Source organism: Crocuta crocuta, unplaced genomic scaffold, assembly GCF_008692635.1.
Source record: "Crocuta crocuta isolate KB4526 unplaced genomic scaffold, BGI_CrCroc_1.0 scaffold217, whole genome shotgun sequence".
NCBI lineage: Eukaryota > Metazoa > Chordata > Mammalia > Carnivora > Hyaenidae > Crocuta > Crocuta crocuta.
Window position 1 is genome coordinate 7365795 of NW_027532208.1, and position 18351 is coordinate 7384145.

The window sequence follows — 18351 nt, forward strand, 5'->3', positions numbered from 1 at the left end:
GTGTCTCTGCCAACTCCAACTGCCCCCCTGAGATCACACGGGACCCCTGACTTGTGCCATCTGCCCCAAATGCTCTGGTCCCCTGATTACTGCACTGCTTCTACTATTTAGGAATCAGTCGTAAAAAACTCATCTCCTCCATGAGATGAGCCATCTCAATATCTATCAAAACAATATCTGCCCTTTGGCACAGCAATCTACTTACAGGCATCCATCCCAAAGAAATCCTGCCCAAAACAGGCCAGGGACAACCAGATGTTACCGTCTCCTGCTGTAAGTATACAATAGCACCAACTAAATAATCTTAAACTGTAAGCGCGTGCACACACACACACACTCAACCTGATCAATTTTCTCTTGATCTAACTACCAACCTACAGGAAATACAGGGGGCAAAGGAACAAGCAATCAGCAAAATCTAATGGACATAGGGAAGTAGCCAAGATAAATGATACATTTTCTTCAACAAAATTACTGGTATGGGGGAGAGGGGAGCAGAGGAGAGAGAACACATGAAAGAGGAACTAACAGATTAAAAGAAATTTAAGAAAGAAATAATCCAATTGCAGTCAACGGTCCTTATTTGGATCCAGATTCACAAATACTGTTTTTTTTGTTTTGTTTTGTTTTGTTTTTATTTCTAGGAGAGAGAGAGAGACAGCGCGAGCAGGGGAGGGTCAGAGAGAGAGGGAGTCACAGACTGAAACAGGCTCCAGGCTCTGAGCTGGCAGTCAGCACAGAGCCCGACGTGGGGCTCGAACCCACGAACCGCGAGATCATGACCTAAGTGAAAGTCGGACACTTAACCGACTAAGCCACCCAGGCGCCCCACACAAATACTGTTTAAATAAGAAGAAATAGTTAGTCAAGTCTGAAGCCTCCTATCTCTAGTACTTAAGACACAATTGTTAAAACTAGTCAATTGTGAGAACAGTATTCTGAATAAGTGTTTATAGTGAGTGTGTATCTTTTAGAGGCATACACAGTCATAGATGAGTCTTATAATGTGGGCTGGGGGGGAGGGGGTTTGCTTCAAAATAATTAGGTAAGGCAGAGAAAATGGGCAGAGGTAGAGCGGAAACAAGACCAGTTGTGAGCTGGTAGTTTTTGAAGCTGGGTAATGAATGGATGGAGGTCATTAGACCAGTCTCTCTACTTCTGTGTATGTTTGAAATGTTCCATGATAAAAGTTTATTTTTTTTTAATTAAAAAATGTTTCTTAATGTTTATTTTTGAGAGAGTGTGAGTGGGGAGGGGCAGAGGGAGAGGCAGACACAGAATCCGAAGCAGGCTCCAGGCTCTGAGCTGTCAGCACAGAGCCTGACGCAGGGCTTAAACCCAAGAACCACGAGATCATGACCTGAGCCAAAGTCAGACACTTAACTGACTGAGCCACCCAGGTGCCCCTAAAAGTTTATATTAAAGCCAACCAATTCCTCACTATAACAAAATTTTATTTCTCAGCATATTAATGTTGCTATGTAGTTTTTATTCATTTTGCATTGATTGTCTACCTCTGAATAAATATAAGCAAAGGCTCCGTCTCTACTGTTATTATCCCCATTGCCTAGAACAGTGCCAGGTTGCTGATTAATATTTCCGAACGAATAAATAAAACATGTGGGACCTCCTGTAGAGTTGTATAAGGTACTAACTTCACCACGGCAACAGAGCACTGCAGGAAGCGGGATGGCATTGGCCGGCAGGAGCTTACCTTCACTTCGATGAAGTCGGGACTCCCCAGGGACACCAGCTCAGCGTAGGCCTGGAGTTCGTCTACATTCCACGCCTTCACTAGAGTCAGCCTGTACACAGTACGCTGTTGCTGAAACAAAGGAAAAGCCAGCTTTGTTTTTATCTTGGTGGAAGTCACACCTAGGAAGACTCTGAAATTTCTTCAATCCCATAGAGAACCCAGGTAATGTGAAATTCAGCCAGAACTTCGATAAGCCAGTTATATTTTGTGGCAAGATGAAAAAATTGAAAACAATATAGTAAGATTCCCATCAGCCTCTTAAAATCACAGATATTGGCATATATCTTTCCTCACTCATAATCTCTAATGCTGTTAGGCACCCAAATGTTTCTTGAAAATGACACACTGAATTAGATTTAGTAAGGAACAGTAAATTGGCCAAAAAGTTTAAGACTGTTGAAAATTGATTCAAGTAACCTTCAGGCTTTCACATACCAATCACTCAGGTGTTTATGATAAGAATTTCTAACTACTCTTGTCTTCTTTCCTGCTTTCTTAACATTTTAATAATCTCTTATTGGCAGCAAAGTCACATTAATGAACTGTCAGTACTGTCATCTGTTTACCACTTAACCAAAAGAGGTAGTGGTTTTCTGAAAAGCAATTAGACAACAGACATCAAAGGCTTTAAAAAAGTTTATGCCCTTTGACTTTGTAGCTCTCCCATCCAGGACCCAAGACAATTTTTCAAATGTTCAAAGCGTTATTGAAACATCTCGAATAAGAGGTTAAAATCTAAAGCAAGAGTGGGGAGTGGGATCTAGGGCTTGCCTATAAGCAGTACTGTGGGGCAGAGGTGGTGTCGTCTATCTGCGCATGGGCGCAGGACTACATCCATCAGGAGCAAATTCCCAGCTAAAATGCACAGTGTACTTTAAGTAGCAAGGCTCAAAATACTTGAGAGAAGAAGTGAGGTGAGAGATGAACAAAATGATACCAACCTCCCTACTTCTGTCTATGTTTGAAGAGTTCCATAATCAGTGAAAACACTTGAGATCGGCAAGGAACAAAACGAAAAGATCTCCAATGAACAGTATTTGGCAGCCATACCAGAAAATGTCCTCAAAAATTATTTTAAAATATAGTATATAATGCATGAAAAGACAGAGATCTTCCAGATTCCCTTTACATAGCCAGAATTCACCTAACAAAAACGGTAGAGAAGGCAGACCAATCTCACTTGTACTTACAGATACAAGATCTTACAGAAACTTTAGCAGATAAGACTCAGCACTATGTTAAAAATTCTAGGAATGCAAAGGTGATTTGATATGTGTCTATGTATTAATTCGTCACACAGTTCAACAAAGAAAAGTACATGTGATCATCTTCACAGGTACACAAAGGTATTTGATATAATTTAAAAGCCATCCCTAATTTGAAAACAAAACAATTAACAAATCAAAAGCCATCTGGCAAACTAAACAATTAAAAAACTTACATCCTTAACAGAAAATAGTCAATGTCATTCTCAGTGGCTTATAAAAAATACAGGCATTCCCATTTAGTCAGACTAACAGAAGAATGTCCACTCTGTTACTGTTATGAACACCTCCCTGAAAGTTAAAAATCAAAGCAATAAGGCAAGGCACCAAGAATTACTGGACACTCCTCAAGAAATAATTGCTTGCAAATGATATAACTGGCTTCTTGGAAACCTAAGAAAATCAACTAAAAAATTATGTTAAGGAAAAGTATAAAAACGGACAGCCTAGCATGATCAGGGGAGTGAATATGGGTGCTGGGGCCAGACCACACACTTAGCTATCTTCATCTCCCTGCTCTCAGTTTCTAGCCTGTGTAACATGGGGGTCCTACGCAGGATTAAAAGCTTCAATCCATGTAGAACTTAGAATCCAGCCTGATGGCAGTAAGCCCTAACAAGTATTAGCGACTCTATGCCAGCAACAGCCAATTATGAAATACAAGGCAAGGAAAATTCCACTTACAACTGTGAAATACATCTATAAAATATCTAGTGATTAGTTTATAAAATAACGTGGACACTGAATAAAATAAACTTTTCTGAAAGACCTAAACAAAAACTCAAGACATGGAGAGCTATGATAGATTTATAATATAATGTTAACTCCAGTGGGAGTTTGTAATTCCTTTGGACAAAGAAACTGGCGATGGTACCAACAATAACACCAACAATAAGAAGAACAGGAGTCAGCAATTACTCAGCATTTTACTACATGCCAGCTGTTGTTGTAAGTGCTCAACATCGTAGCCAAGAGTCCAACATTTGTCCACTCTTTACAACGAATCTTACAAAATAGGTTTGATGATTATCTTCACATCACTATTGTGAAATCGAGGCCTCGAGCTGTCAAATAAATGTCCCAAAGTCGCACAGCTGGAAAACAGCAAAGCGGGCATGTGAACCCTAGTAGTATGGCCGTCTCTCACTTTGCTAAACCTTTTTAAATTGGGAAACAAAACATACAAAGAGAAAGGTACAGAAGACACATCTGTACAGCGAAAGGGGTTAACGTAAAGAAAATACCCATCACCCAGATGCTAGCCGCTCCCTCTGTCCCAAAGATACCTAATATCCGGAGGTGAACATTGGACTTTTAGACTTTTGAAAAAGTTTGGAATTTATATAAATGGAACCACTATTCTTTTGTGTCTTGCTTCGGTCACCCACCATTTTTATAAAATCCACCCGTGTTGCTGCATGTTGACTTCTGCTCATTTTCTTCGTTAGCCAGTGGTCCATCATTTGAATATACAACAGTGTATTCGACCATTCGACCCCGCTGATAGACATCTGGATCATCTCCACTTTTTAGCTGTTCTAAAACAGTGCTGTTGTACTTTTATGACACTAGAGTTTAATTTTGCCTGTTTCAGGAAACTGCATAAAATGCTATTATAACTTACACTCTTTCAGGTCTGGTTTCTTTCACTGAATTTGACGCTTGTGAGATTAACCATACTGGTGTACGCAGCTGCAGATACATTCTCACTGCCAGTTATCTCCATTATATGAATATACTACTAGGGAAAGTTGCTGGGGTTTTTCCACTTTGGGTCCTACCAAAATAGTGTTGCCCTCCGTGTTGTTACACTTCACTCTTGAGACACACAAGAGCACGTATTTTTCTTGGACGCGCCTACGCGTGGACATGCTGGGTCACAGGATGTGTATATTGGTGCCGTTTCAGCAGATCTTGTCAACCTGGTTTCCAAAGTGATTCTGCAGTCCTTTCACCTGCAGGGTCTCAGGGCTCCAGCTGTTGCTCTTCCCTAGCTACACTTGGAGCTGTCAGTCTTTCAATTTTGCCACTTTTATATTCTCTTATTTTGTATCTTATTTTGTATTTGCCTGATTATTTAAAGAAGTTGATTATGTTTCTGGCCATTTGGAGGCCGGCCTTTGTGAAGTACTTGTTCAAGTGTTTTCAATATTTCTCTCTTGGGCTGTCTTTTTCCTACTAGTTGTTTTCTTCAAATGCTTTACATGTTCTGGCTGTAAGAGAGCTGTTATAAAGGTCTTGGAAATATTTCCATTCGCTTTATGGCTTTCCTTTTCCTTTTCTTCTTATCTTTTGATCAGCAGGAATAGCTAATTTTCATGCCTTTTTATCTATAGCATACTTATAATCAGATTGTTACAAAGAGAAACATTATGGGGTTACCGGAAAAGGAATGTTACTGGATTTGATTCGCTTACTTCAAATTATCGACATTGCATTCTGAGTTTTGCTGTGTCTGTGGGGAGCTTGTTCAGTGGAATCATTTCAGAGATTTTATTTAAAGTCTGTTTAAAATTAGTTAAAGCAGTTCCTAAGATCTACAGAAGAACAAAAGGGTGGTAGACTCTGATTAGATTAGATTAAAACAAAAACTGGGTTCAGACGTTGCTTGAAAGGTGAAGGCTGGAATTTCCCTTGCAAAGGAAATACTTAACATTGTTATCTTATCTTCTGTTAAAAAAGAAAAAGAATTGGAGTATAAACTGGATTGTATTCATTTCATTTGAATTAAGCTTATTTTTTTCAGTTTGTAGATTTAGTAATTTTAATTTGCATGGGTTCTGGAAAGGTTATTACTGCAGAATTTCCTGAATGTGGCACGTTATCTAGTAGGGACAGGTACAGGGTCATACCACAGAGTATAAAAATAGGATGAAGGTATTTAATTCAGGTAAACAGTTCAGCTACTTGCTGTTCAATGCACAATGTAAAAGGCTGTGATTTGTCAAAAATGTCAAGAAGTTGGCATCTTATAATTTCATATATTTTCTGTTTGAGGGTCTAAGATCCCCCCAGCCTGCCCCGGTGGTACGCACATGGGAACAGAATTTTGAAAGTAATATCACACCAAACGTGGTTGATCTCGAGCAAGAGACCTAGATGTTCACCTCGAAATTTTAGATCAGATCTTCGTGACAGATTTTAAATTTGGGTTTTAACTTGTGCTGTTTCTTAGAGGGAAGTAATACACGAACTGAAAATGCATGGGCTGAAAACTGAGGTCAAAATGCCTAAGGGAAATAGAAAATGCTTATCAAAGGGAACCGAGGCAGAGAAAGATTTAAGTGCAAAGTAGAAAAGGCCTGAGTAGTCAGGAAGGCTGGGAGAAAGGAGGAAAAAAGAACCACAGGGTAACAAGTAAGCTACGGCTCTTGGTTCTGGAATCCACTGTGTGAGCTCAGGCAGGCACTCTCTGCCTCTGTAAAATGGGGAGAGTGCCAGTATCAGTATTTTGTAGCATGCGTGTAAAGTTAAAAGAACTATGAAACAAAGGTCTTAGAACATGGCCGGGCACAAAGAAAGGTATGAATACATTTCAGCTACCGTCACCACCACCGCCAGCAGCTCTACAGATTCATGGGTTCACACAGGCATCAATCAATAGTCACCGGGTCCCTCTCTATGCCAGGCCCAATTCTAGGTGCTGGCAAACAAAGCCAAGTGCCAATTGTTGTGTAATTTACATTCTACTCTGAGAAACAAACAAAACCAGAGTCAGAAAAATTAGTGACGGTAATAATGCCAAAAGAGGAGAGGAGCCAGGAAACCAGCAGGGGTTAAGACCCAACAATGGATGCCTTTTGCACTGTCTTCTCAATTTATAAAAACCAAACTGAGGGGTGCCTGGGTGGCTCAGTCGGTTAAGGGTCTGACTTCAGCTCAGGTCATGATCTCACAGTTTGTGGGTTCGAACCCCATGTCGGACTCTGTGCTGACTGCCAGCTCAGGGCCTGGAGCCGGTTTCAGATTCTGTATCTCCCTCTCTCTCTGACCCTCCCTGCTCATGCTGTCTCTCTCTTAGAAATAAATAAAACATTAAAAAAAAAAAACCAAACTGAATATTGGCTGAATTGTATGGTTGTGAAAAATTAATTCTGAATGACTTAAAGCCAAAAAAAACAACCTAAAATTAAAACAATCCCTCACTGGGGCACGTGGGTGGCTCAGCTGGTTAAGCATCCGACTCTTGATCTTGGCTCAGGTCACGATCTTGCAGTTTGTGAGATTGAGCCCCGTGTCGGGCTCTGCACTGAAGCCTGCTTGGGATTCTCTCTCCCCCTCTCTCTCTGCCCCATGTGCGCGCGCGCTCTCTCTCTCAAAAATAAATAAACTTAAAAAAAAATACACACACAATCCCTCACTGATGACCATTGTTTCTAAAAGCAAAGAACATTTAATGCCTCTACCAGAAGTTGGGCAACCTATCAAATTCCTTAAGAAACCATGCCTGTTGTTGAAACAGCTTTAAACTAAGCTTTATACTATCTGTGGAAGATAAAACAAAATGTATCAATCTGATAAGTCAAATAAACAAAGAATGAGAAAATAAACTCAAAGATATAACTCATGATGCAACCAAATGAAACATTCATTAAGTTCAAAGATAAGCAGGAAAACTGTGATTGTATTACTCTCTAAGTAAAGTAACCAATTTCAACCTTAATGAACAACTGAAAATTCAGATAAAGGAAAGAGGGCAAAGACAAGATTATATGATTTAGTGCAGAAAATCTGATCCAGCAGGCAAAGAAATCATTTAAGGGAAACACATCAAGTCACTAATAATGCTTACTTCCCAAAAAGGAAAAGAATGATTGTAGGCTTATTATTTACATTTCTTTCTAAAGACCCATAGAACATCACAAAGTATGTAACATACACATTACGAAAAAAAAGAGGAAAGAAAAAAATGGCAAAAGGAATATTTGAAAAGAGAATGGTCAAAAACTTCAAACATTTGATGAAAAACAAAAATATAAAATCCAAGAAGCTCTACAAACTCCAAAAATGATAAACTCAAAGAGACTCATATGAGACACATAATCAAACTGTCAAAAGACAAAGAAAGAGGAGCAGCTGGGTGGTTTAGTTGCTTAAGTGTCTGACTCTTGATTTCAGCTCAGGTCATGATCTCATGGTTTGTATGTTTGAGCCCTGCATCAGACTCTGCGCTGGCAGTACAGAGCCTACTTGGGATTCTCTCTCTCCCCCTCTCTCTGCCCTTCCCCTATGTACTTTCTCTTTCTCTCTCTCAAAATAAATAAATAAATAAACATTTTAAAAAAAGACAAAAAATCTTGAAAGCAGCAAGACAGAAGTGACTCATCACGTACAAGAGATCCTCAATAAGATTAAAAGCCAATTTCTCTTATTTCCCATCACCAATCATAGTAGTCAGGAGGCAGTGGGATGACATATCTAAACTGCTGAGAGGAAAAACTGTCAACCAAGAATATTATACCTGGCAAAACTATCCTTCAAAAATAAAGTTGAAACCAAGCCACTCCCAGATGAAGAAAAGCTGAGGGAGTTCAGCTAGCAGACTTGTCCTAGAAGAAATGGTAAGGGGAGTCCTTTAGGATGACATGAAAGGACATCAGAACAACCTGAAACCATATGTAGAAATAAAGAACTCCAATAAAGGTAACTACATTGATAAATATAAAAGACAGTATTATTTTATTTTTGGTTGGTAACTCCTCTTTTTGTTTCCCATGTGATTTGTATTATTATACAAAACAATAACCACAAATCTATGTTACGGGCAGGCAATGTATAAAAATGTAACCTGTGAAATTAACAACATGAAGGAGGAAGACAAGAGATGTACAGAAAGTTTTTGGTTATTATTAATGTTAATCTAGGAGGAATTCAAACTAGACTGTTATAAAATTAGACATCTTTGTTGTAATCTCCAGAACTATTAAGAAAATAACTAAAAATATATACAAAAAAGAAAATGAAGAGAGAATCAAAAGGAACACCGGGAAAAATAATTTTTTTAAATGGCAGTACTAGGGGCGCCTGGGTAGCTCAGTCAGTTGAGCGTCCGACTTCGGCTCAGGTCATGATCTCACGGTTCGTGGGTTCGAGCCCCGCATTGGGCTCTGTGCTGACAACTAGCTCAGAGCCGGGAGCTTGTTTCAGATTCTTTGTCTCCCTCTCTCTGTTACCCTCCCCTGATCACACTGTCTCTCTCTCTCAGAAATAAATAAAACATTTTTTTAAAATGGCAGTACTAGAGGAAATGAGAAATAAAAAAAGATGCAAAATATAAAGAAAACAAAAATTGTACAAGTCTTTCTCTATTAATAATCACTTTAAATGTAAGTTGACTAAACTACCCATTGAAAAACAGAATATATTTTTTTAAAATAACCACTTCTATGCTGTCTAGAAGAGATTCACTTTAGATCCAAAGATACAGACAGGTTGAAAGTGAAAGGATGGGAAAATTACATTCCATGCAAATAGTAATCAAAAGAGAGCTGGGGTGGATATGCTAATAATAGCCAAAACAGACTTCAAGTAAAAAATTACTACAAGAGGCAAGAAAGGTCCTTATATATTAACAAAATAGTTAATTCATCAAGCTATAACAATTATAAACATATTTGCACCAAACAACGGGCACAGACAAGGGATCCTCAACTGAACAGCCAATTTCTCATCAGGAGTATCACCAACCAGAAAATCCCACATGAATTTTTACTGGGCCTCCACACTTACTGCCCACAAGGTAGAACTTGGCTTTCCAGACCCTCTTGGAGGTTCAGGGACATACTTTTGGTTACTAGTTCCTTGGAGATTGGAACCAATAATGGAATTAATAATGAAACTAATAAGGTTCTAAAACCTCCAACATAAATCATATTTCTGGACTGTCCAGTGGCCAAAGCCCCCAGGCAAATGAAGATACTCCTATCAGATAGGATATTCTGAGAATCAGGAGATCATCTCCCAATACCCAAAGCCATACTTCTTTGGTAGAGCTATTTTTTTTTTTATGACTTTCTTCAACAGTTTAAAATACACTCAACAGAAAAGAAAGCATGTTTAGCTGGACTACATTAAAATTAGCAACTTTTCCTTATCAAAAGATATGATAAAAGAAAGAGATAAGCTACAGAGTGAAAAAAGATATTTACTCACATCTACAATATATATAGAACTCTTGCAAACCAATTAGAAAAAGATAATGCAAAATAAAAATTAACAAAAGCCATCAATGTTCTTGTATGGCCTTGAATAAGAGTGGTTTTTATGGTTTAATCACAGAGAACACTAACCTGGAAACAAGTATCCTTCTCGTAATAGGGGATTCAAATGACCAATAAACAGATACTTATTGTTTTTTCTTCTGAGAAAGAGAGAGAGAGAGAGAGACAGAGCATTGGGGGCTGGGGGGAGTAGAGAAAGAGGGAGACACAGTATCTGAAGTAGGCTCCAGGCTCCAACCTGTCAGCACAGAGCCAGACGCGGGGCTTGAACTCACAAGCCATGAGATCATGACCTGAACTGAAGTTGGAGGCTTAACTGACTGAACCACCCAGGCGACCCAACAGAAATGCAAATTAGATCCACAAGAAAACATTATCTCAAAGAATGACAAAACCAGTTGGTGGCAAGGATGAAGAAAGAACAACTGGTCCACACTGCTATTAGGAGTATAAGCTCATACATTACTTTAGAAATTGTTTGGCATTATGTACTAAAGGTGAATGCGTGCAAACCAAATGACCCAGCAACTCCACAGCCAACATTATCAAGCACATACATACCCCAGAAAACATGTACAGGAATATTACTAGTATGATTATCTGTAATAGCCAAAAATTGGAATGATGTGACTATTCTTCAACAGTAAAACAGATTAATTGTAGCATATTCACATAATGAAATATAGCAATGAAATAGACTACAGCTGTATACAACAACATAGATAAATCTAAAAAGCATGTAAAGCAAAATACAGTTGACCCTTGAGCATGGGTTTGAACTGCGCAGATCCACTTATACATGAGTTTTTTACAGTACACTACTGTAAATGTTTTTTCTTCCTCACGATTTTCTCAATAACATTTGCCTTTCTCTAGCTTAATTTATTGTAAGAATACAGTCTATAATACATATAACATACAAAGTATGTGTTCATCGACTGTTTATGTTATCAGTAAGACTTCTAGTCTACAGCAGGCTAGTAGCTGGTTTTGGGGGGTGAAAGTTATACATGGATTTTCAACTGCACAAGGGGTCAGCACTCCAGCCCCAGGGTTACTCAAGGGTCAATTCTATACTGTGATTCCATCTCTATAAAGTTCAAGAACAGGGAATACTATCTTATAGTGTCAGAAGCCAAGACAGTGATTATAAAAATAAAGAAGAGGGGCTGATAACTAGGAGGGAACATGAACGGTGCAAAAGGGTGACTTGAAGGTGCTCTTCATATTATATTCATATTCATATTGTATTCTTAAGCTTGTTGTTGAATACAGAGGTGTGTTCATTTTGTAATGATTCACCAAGCTGTCTACTTAAGCTCTATGCACTTTTCTGTACCTATGAGATACTCCAGTAATAAATCCTATTAGAGATAAAATATATGCAAAGTTCTGGGAAGAGGCATTCTCTACATAAGTATTCACGGGTAAAGTAATATATTTATTTGACTTGACATATTCCAATGCCTCCTCCACTCCAAAAACAGAGGGGAGACAGGTGAAACAAGATATGAAGAGTGTCGGTAGTGGCCAAAGTGAAGACTGTGGTTACGCAGGAATTCATTCTATTATTTTCTTTTCTCTTGGGTGTTTTAAAACTCTATAATAAAAAGTTTAAAAAATATATATAGCTGTGAGTTGGACAGACTTCTGTTGTTTCTAATTAGGCAGCTTTCAGTGCTACATATTCTGGCTGAGGTTATTATATCCCAGGACTACAGCTCTTAATTTCAGTGATTTATCTTGACAGTTGCAATTCAAGACGATCTCGAGTTGAAGCTGTGTCAAAACAAGATAAAATGGTCTCCTAAAATATGGTACTGAGTTACTAGTAATCAAAGAAATGCAAATTGAAGCAGTAATGAGGTACCATTTTGGGTTATCATATCGGCAAAGATTTTTCAAAATAGCAATATTCAATGCTGCCTAGAGTTTAGCAAGACAGCATACACATTCACTGACAGTGAAAGCAAAATCCAGTAAAAACATTTTGGAAAGTAACACAGCAACATGATTAAAGAATCTGAAAAATACTTAAATCGGTTGACCCAATAATTGCATTTCTAAAAATGTCACCTTTGGGAATGATAAAACTTGTGGACAAATACTGAGAAATAAGAATGTTCATTCCAGCTTTATTCATAATAATGAGAGATTATTCTCAAGAGCTTCAATCCCAAGAAAGAACAAGATGATTTAGGACACAGCTATTTAACACTAAACATGATATTTCAGAACAGTGGTTATGAATCCTAACATAGCAGAGAAACACACTCCTAACAAAAGAAGAGCTCAATGGAGATGTGATTTTCAGAAATGGGCAGGAAATGAGGAGGGGGCTTATTTTTTTGTACTTGTTCCTACCGGGAATAACTGGTGTGAGAAGAATGCTTAATGATGAGGGATAATTTTTACATAACAGTGTTGAATTTTTAAAAAGCTGAAAACAGGGGCGCCTGGGTGGCTTAGTTAGTTAAGCGTCCGACTTTCGCTTAAGTCATGATCTCGCGGTTCATGGGTTCGAGCCCCGCGTCGGGCTCTGTGCTGACTGCCAGCTCAGAGCCTGGAGCCTGTTTCAGAGTCTGTGTCTCCCTCTCTCTCTGACCCTCCCCTGCTCACACTGTCTCTCTCTCTCTCTCCTAGAAATAAATAAAAACATTAAAAAAATAAATAAATAAATAAAAAATAAAAAGCTGAAAACAAAACTGTACCTACATGATGGTATTAATGACTTAAATAAGGTTTGGAAGGAAACATAACAAAAGTTTTGGGATCAGAAAACATGTATACACACACACACATTTTTAAATAGTACTGACTCTTGAGAGGCGACTCAATCAGCTTAACAGTCTCTTGATATTTCTGATCTCAACTCTCCATTATAGCAGATGGCTTAAACAAAATTCTGCTGCTCAAAAACCAGAAATTCGGTAATAAAGGATATAGAAAAAGATTTGCCTTAGGTTCACTAAAGCCTCAGAAGACCACGCACATCAATGGACTACTAGACAGTGTGCACCCAGAGTCAGATGGGCCATGTACCTCCACAAGTTACTTACAATAGCAAAAAAAGAAAGAAGGACTTGACGTCCTCCTGGCAACGTGGTTAATATGCAGGAAAATGTTGCCTGTGTGAAGGAGGAAGAAGAGGGTGAAACCGTATATGTGATATACATATAGACACAGAATAGTCCATACACACAACAACATATTATAATGCAATAACAGACAAACGGGCAAAAATGGTTCATCTCCTGAGAAACCACAAAAAGAGAAAGCTCAGAAGTGCAAAAGGCAAAAGACAACAGGGGCTAAGAGCATTGGCAACTGAAGGAGACACGGAAAGATTGTAAAATAAATACTCAATAGCAGGGGGGGAAAATTACCATTAGAGGGGTTTTTTAAAAAGCAGAATATATGCACTTGAGAAAAGCCTAAGAGTAGTAGGGAGCAGTGCTTCTCCATCCTTTGGAGGGTGCGAGAAAGTGGAAGGGGCAGCTTCACGGGCATTTTAACAGGACAGTTTTCACCATGTGAACATGCCCTGTGTCCTGAGAGCCACTAACATAGAAACTTACAACCTGGGAATGCAAGGAAAAGGAATGGGAATAATAATTTTGGAAACAGATTAAGAAAAGAGAGAGAATGTAAAGAATAAAGACAAAACAAAACTAAGAGAAGAAGAAGAAAGAAATGGCAAGGCTTCTGCAGGAAGCAAGAGCTGAGCACAAAACCCTAGGGCCACTCTCTCTGGTTTTCACATGAGAGAACATCTGTACTGAGAAGTTTAAAGCCACAACCACATGGTGAATGACAGGTAGCCTATCTACAGAGGAGTAAGTACAAGGCAGATAAACAATGTCATAAAAATCAATAGGCAGAAGATCATGTTACTGCCTACAACCAGAGTGCGTACACAGACTCCTATCACTGAAGCAACGCATCGACCTGGATATCTGCAGATATTGACAAGAAAGTACAATCTCTGGCAACGTTCCCACAGGCAGAGTCTATCCATCACCCTCCAGACACAGACAGAAACACCTGAATCCAAAGCGTGAAGATGGAATGAGAAGGTTACCTCAGTATAGCCAAACCGCATCTCACAGAACTATTGAGAGAAGGTAAATCTGGAAGGAATATGGAATAGCCAAAAACCATACATCCCTAAAAAAATCAATAAATCCCATAGATCCATTTCTCCAGAAATATCACTTGTAACAATTCATGGGTTTAAGTACCAAATGTTAGATATTAAAAGCTCCCTTCCTGGGGAATTAACGGTCCAAATGCAAACTTTTTGTAGTTAAGAAATGTTCGAATTGTTTTAACCCACCAATTACCCTCCCTGTGCCTAAACTTGGCTCCAGAGGAAAAAAATGACTCATTAGAAGGTGAGTAAGTCCTTGAAGTAAGCCTATAAAATTTCCTCCCTGCAAAGCTTAACAGTGACAAGATGTGCCTGTGTATACAGCACTCTACCTCAGGTCTGACTCATAAGAAAGTGAGTCTGGAATGACAGCAAGATGAGCCTGGAAGAAGGGTGGATGGCACTTGCTATACAAATACTAAACTGCCAAAAATTTAGTCTTCCATCCAAAATCCTTACTTATCTAATTTGCATTATTTACCAAATAGTACATACAATGGACACATAGTCAAAAGGATACTTCAAGTTCATCTCTTGAACCATCCCCATGGCAATATAGGTAAAATGACAAATGAAAAGTAAATTAGATAGGGGCGCCTGGGTGGCTCAGTCCGTTAAGCGTCTGACTTCAGCTCAGGTCATGATCTCACGGTTCATGGGTTCAAGCCCCGCGTTGGGCTCTGTGCTGACAGCTAGCTCAGAGCCTGGAGCCTGTTTCAGATTCTGTGACTCCCTCTCTCTGACTCTCCCCTGCTCACGCTGTCTCTCTCAAAAATAAATAAAACATTTAAAAAAAAAAGAAAAGTAAAGTAAATTAGATAAAACTAACTAAAAAAATATAATGAAACAGCCTTGTGAGCAGGAACTGGACATAGCAGCCTCCTAGGGGAACACTTAGGGGCAAAAATAACCTTGTACTCAAGAAGAGCCTGCAAATAGTTCCAAAGGGTGTGTGGAAATCTAACATCCCCCAAGACAGCCAACGTAATCTACAATCAGAAGATAGATTTTAGTAAAAGAAAATGAAAGTGATAGCACAGGCAACTTTAAAATAAGTGATAAACAGAAGACATGACTTCATAAAAATGGCAACTTTCCCAAATTAAATGCAATTCCAATCAATATCCCCAAGTTGTGTGTGTATATGAGAACTGACAAATTGATTCTAAAATAAATATGAAAACATAGCAAGGCAGTAAGAATAAGCAAGACAATTTTGAAGAAAAATCATTTTGAAGAAGGAAGAGGGGTCTTTGGTGCTAAATATCAAGTCTTATAGAGCTATAGTAACCACGTGGCAATGAGACAAGAAAGAATAATCAATATAACACAGTAGAAAGTTTAGAAATATCCATGAATACGTGAAAACTTGATTACAACAGGCAGCCATTACAAATCGTGGGGTAGAGAATGAAGTATTCAACAACTAATGTTGCTGCAGTCAATTAACACAGGGGGAAAAGAATCCCCACCTTTAAAAAACTCAACAGATAGGACGCCTGAGTGGCTCAGTCGGTTAAGTGTCTGACTTCGGCTCAGGTCATGATCTTGTGGTTTGTGGGTTCAAGCCTCGCATCAGGTACTGTGCTGAGAGCCTGGAGCCTGTTTCAGACTCTGTGTGTGTGTCTTTCTCTCTGCCCCTCCCCCACTCATGTTCTTCTCTCTCTGTCTCAAAAATAAACTATAAAAAAAATAGATATGCACACATATATACGTGTATGTGTGTATACATATGCACATAGAAAGAGATCTTTGGTCCTTAATAAAAATCATTTGCAAGTTAATGAAAATCATAAACATCTCAAAAGAAAATAATGGTTAAGAACTGAAACAGTATTTCACAAAAGAATACATACAAAGCGTCAATTAAAATATAGCAAATTATTTTAATGTCACAATTAAATGCACATTAAAACAATGGGCATTGGTAAAAAAAAAAAAAAAGGAAAGAAAGAAAAAGTTCAAAGTAGCAATGTTCACAATAGACACAAGCTGATGAGCTGATGAGCATACCTTGATGCTCATCGGCAGTTCAATGAATTAAAAAACTGTGAAATATTTACAATGGAATTCTATAGATCAGTGAAAAAACTACTTATTGCTATGTACAATTACATGGATAAATTTGATGGATCTAATGCTACTAAAGAAGCTAGACCAAATAAAAGAGGGCATATTTAATGATTCAGAATAGTGGTTACTTTGGGAGATGAAGGATAGTGTGGAAGGGACATGAAAGAGACCTTTAGGGTATTAATTATACAGGTGGATTGACTTTATTTAAAAATTCATCAAGCTGTACACTTAGGATTTGCATGCTTTAGTGATCTATGTTACACATCAACAAAAAGAAAATTACATTAAAAATAAGACTTACAAGAATACACATAAAATAAGACAACTTTCTTGTTTCATAAAGCTGAGTAATGATAGAATATTAATATGCGAAGTTGGCAAGAATGCACAGAAATGACCAGTCCATGTGATACAAGCTTATTACTACACAGTAAATTTGGCAATATCTTCTTGAAACCTTTATAACTGTAGTCTTTTGCCCCAGGAATTTGTCTTCTAGAATTTATTCTAAGGAATCAAAAATATGAGCAAAGATGTACATAGGTTTTTACAGTATTTATTAGTAGATGGGTTAAAAAAAATAACAGCAAACCCACTTGATGAATGACTATGTACCAATTAAATTCAGTATAATAGAATATTGCACAAAGGATCATGACATAGTCCTAAATGAAAAAAACATCAATAACCTAAGTCTTCATCTTAGTAAAGTAGAAAATGATGAGCAATTTAAGCCTAAACCAAGTAGAAGAAAAGAAATAATAAAAATTAGAGCAGAAATCAATGACAGTGAAAAGAGAAAACCAATGGAGAAAAATCAACAAACCAAAACACAGTCTGAAGAAAGAAAACTCACTTAAAATCAATAAGCCTCCACCCACATGAACCAAGAAAAAAAGACAGAAGACATAATTTACTGAGATCAAAAATAAGAGGGATCATCATTACTGATCTCACAGACAACAAAATAATAATAAAAGTAATACTCAACACTATGCCCATGAATTTGATAACATGGATGAAATGGACAAATTCTGTGAAGACCAAAAGTATACAAGAAGAAATCATATGATTAGGGCTATGTATATTAAAGAAATTGAATGAATAATGAATAACCTCCTAAGCCCAAATGAGTTCTACCAAACATCTATGCCAGAAATGCTATCAATTCTCCACAATCTCTTCCAGAAAAACAGAAGCAGAGGTACCACTTCTCATGGAATGCTGAGGCCAGAATTACTCTAATATCAAAACCAGATAAAGGCATTTAAAAAAGGAAAAGTGAGGTGAATATCTCTCATGAGCATAGATTTAAAAAGAAAGCATTAGCAATCAAACCATGTTTAAAAATAATTATACACATGCTGACCAGCTGGTTCAGTATTCAAAAAATTCAACATCATACATCGATAGGCTAGTGTAGAAAAACCATAGGATCATATAAATTAATGCAGTAAAGTGTTTGAGAGAAGCCAACACTTATTCATGATAAAATCCTCAGCAAACCAGGAATAAAGGGAAATTTCCACAAAACAATAAAGGAATCTACAAAGAACCTACAGCTAATATGACACTTTATTGTGAGGAACTGGATATTTCTCCCCTCCTCGAAGACTGGGAATAAGGCTAGGATGCTCCTTCTTGCCACTCCTATTCAACAGGGTACCAGAAGACCCAACCATTACAATAAGACAAGAAAAAGAAATAAAAGGTATATAAATGGGAAAGGAATAAAACTGTTTCTATTTGAAAAAAATGAACAAAATACCCACCTAGAACTACTAAGTGAGAAAAGCAAGATCACAGGATATAAGATTTATATATAAGCCAACGGCTTTCCTATATGCCAGCAATGAATAACTGGAATTTGAAATTTTAAAAAAA

At 37.9% G+C, this 18351-nt stretch overlaps 1 protein-coding gene across 1 annotated transcript in view; it reads right to left on the bottom strand.

The window, feature by feature from the left end:
- Positions 1 to 18351, bottom strand: part of LOC144242885 (S-adenosyl-L-methionine-dependent tRNA 4-demethylwyosine synthase TYW1) — a 199107-nt gene that overhangs the window by 31965 nt on the left and 148791 nt on the right. Inside the window, exon 14 of the mRNA XM_077777913.1 lies at positions 1715 to 1825. Coding sequence (XP_077634039.1) covers positions 1715 to 1825 — 111 coding nt within the window. The remainder of the gene's footprint in view (positions 1 to 1714; positions 1826 to 18351) is intronic.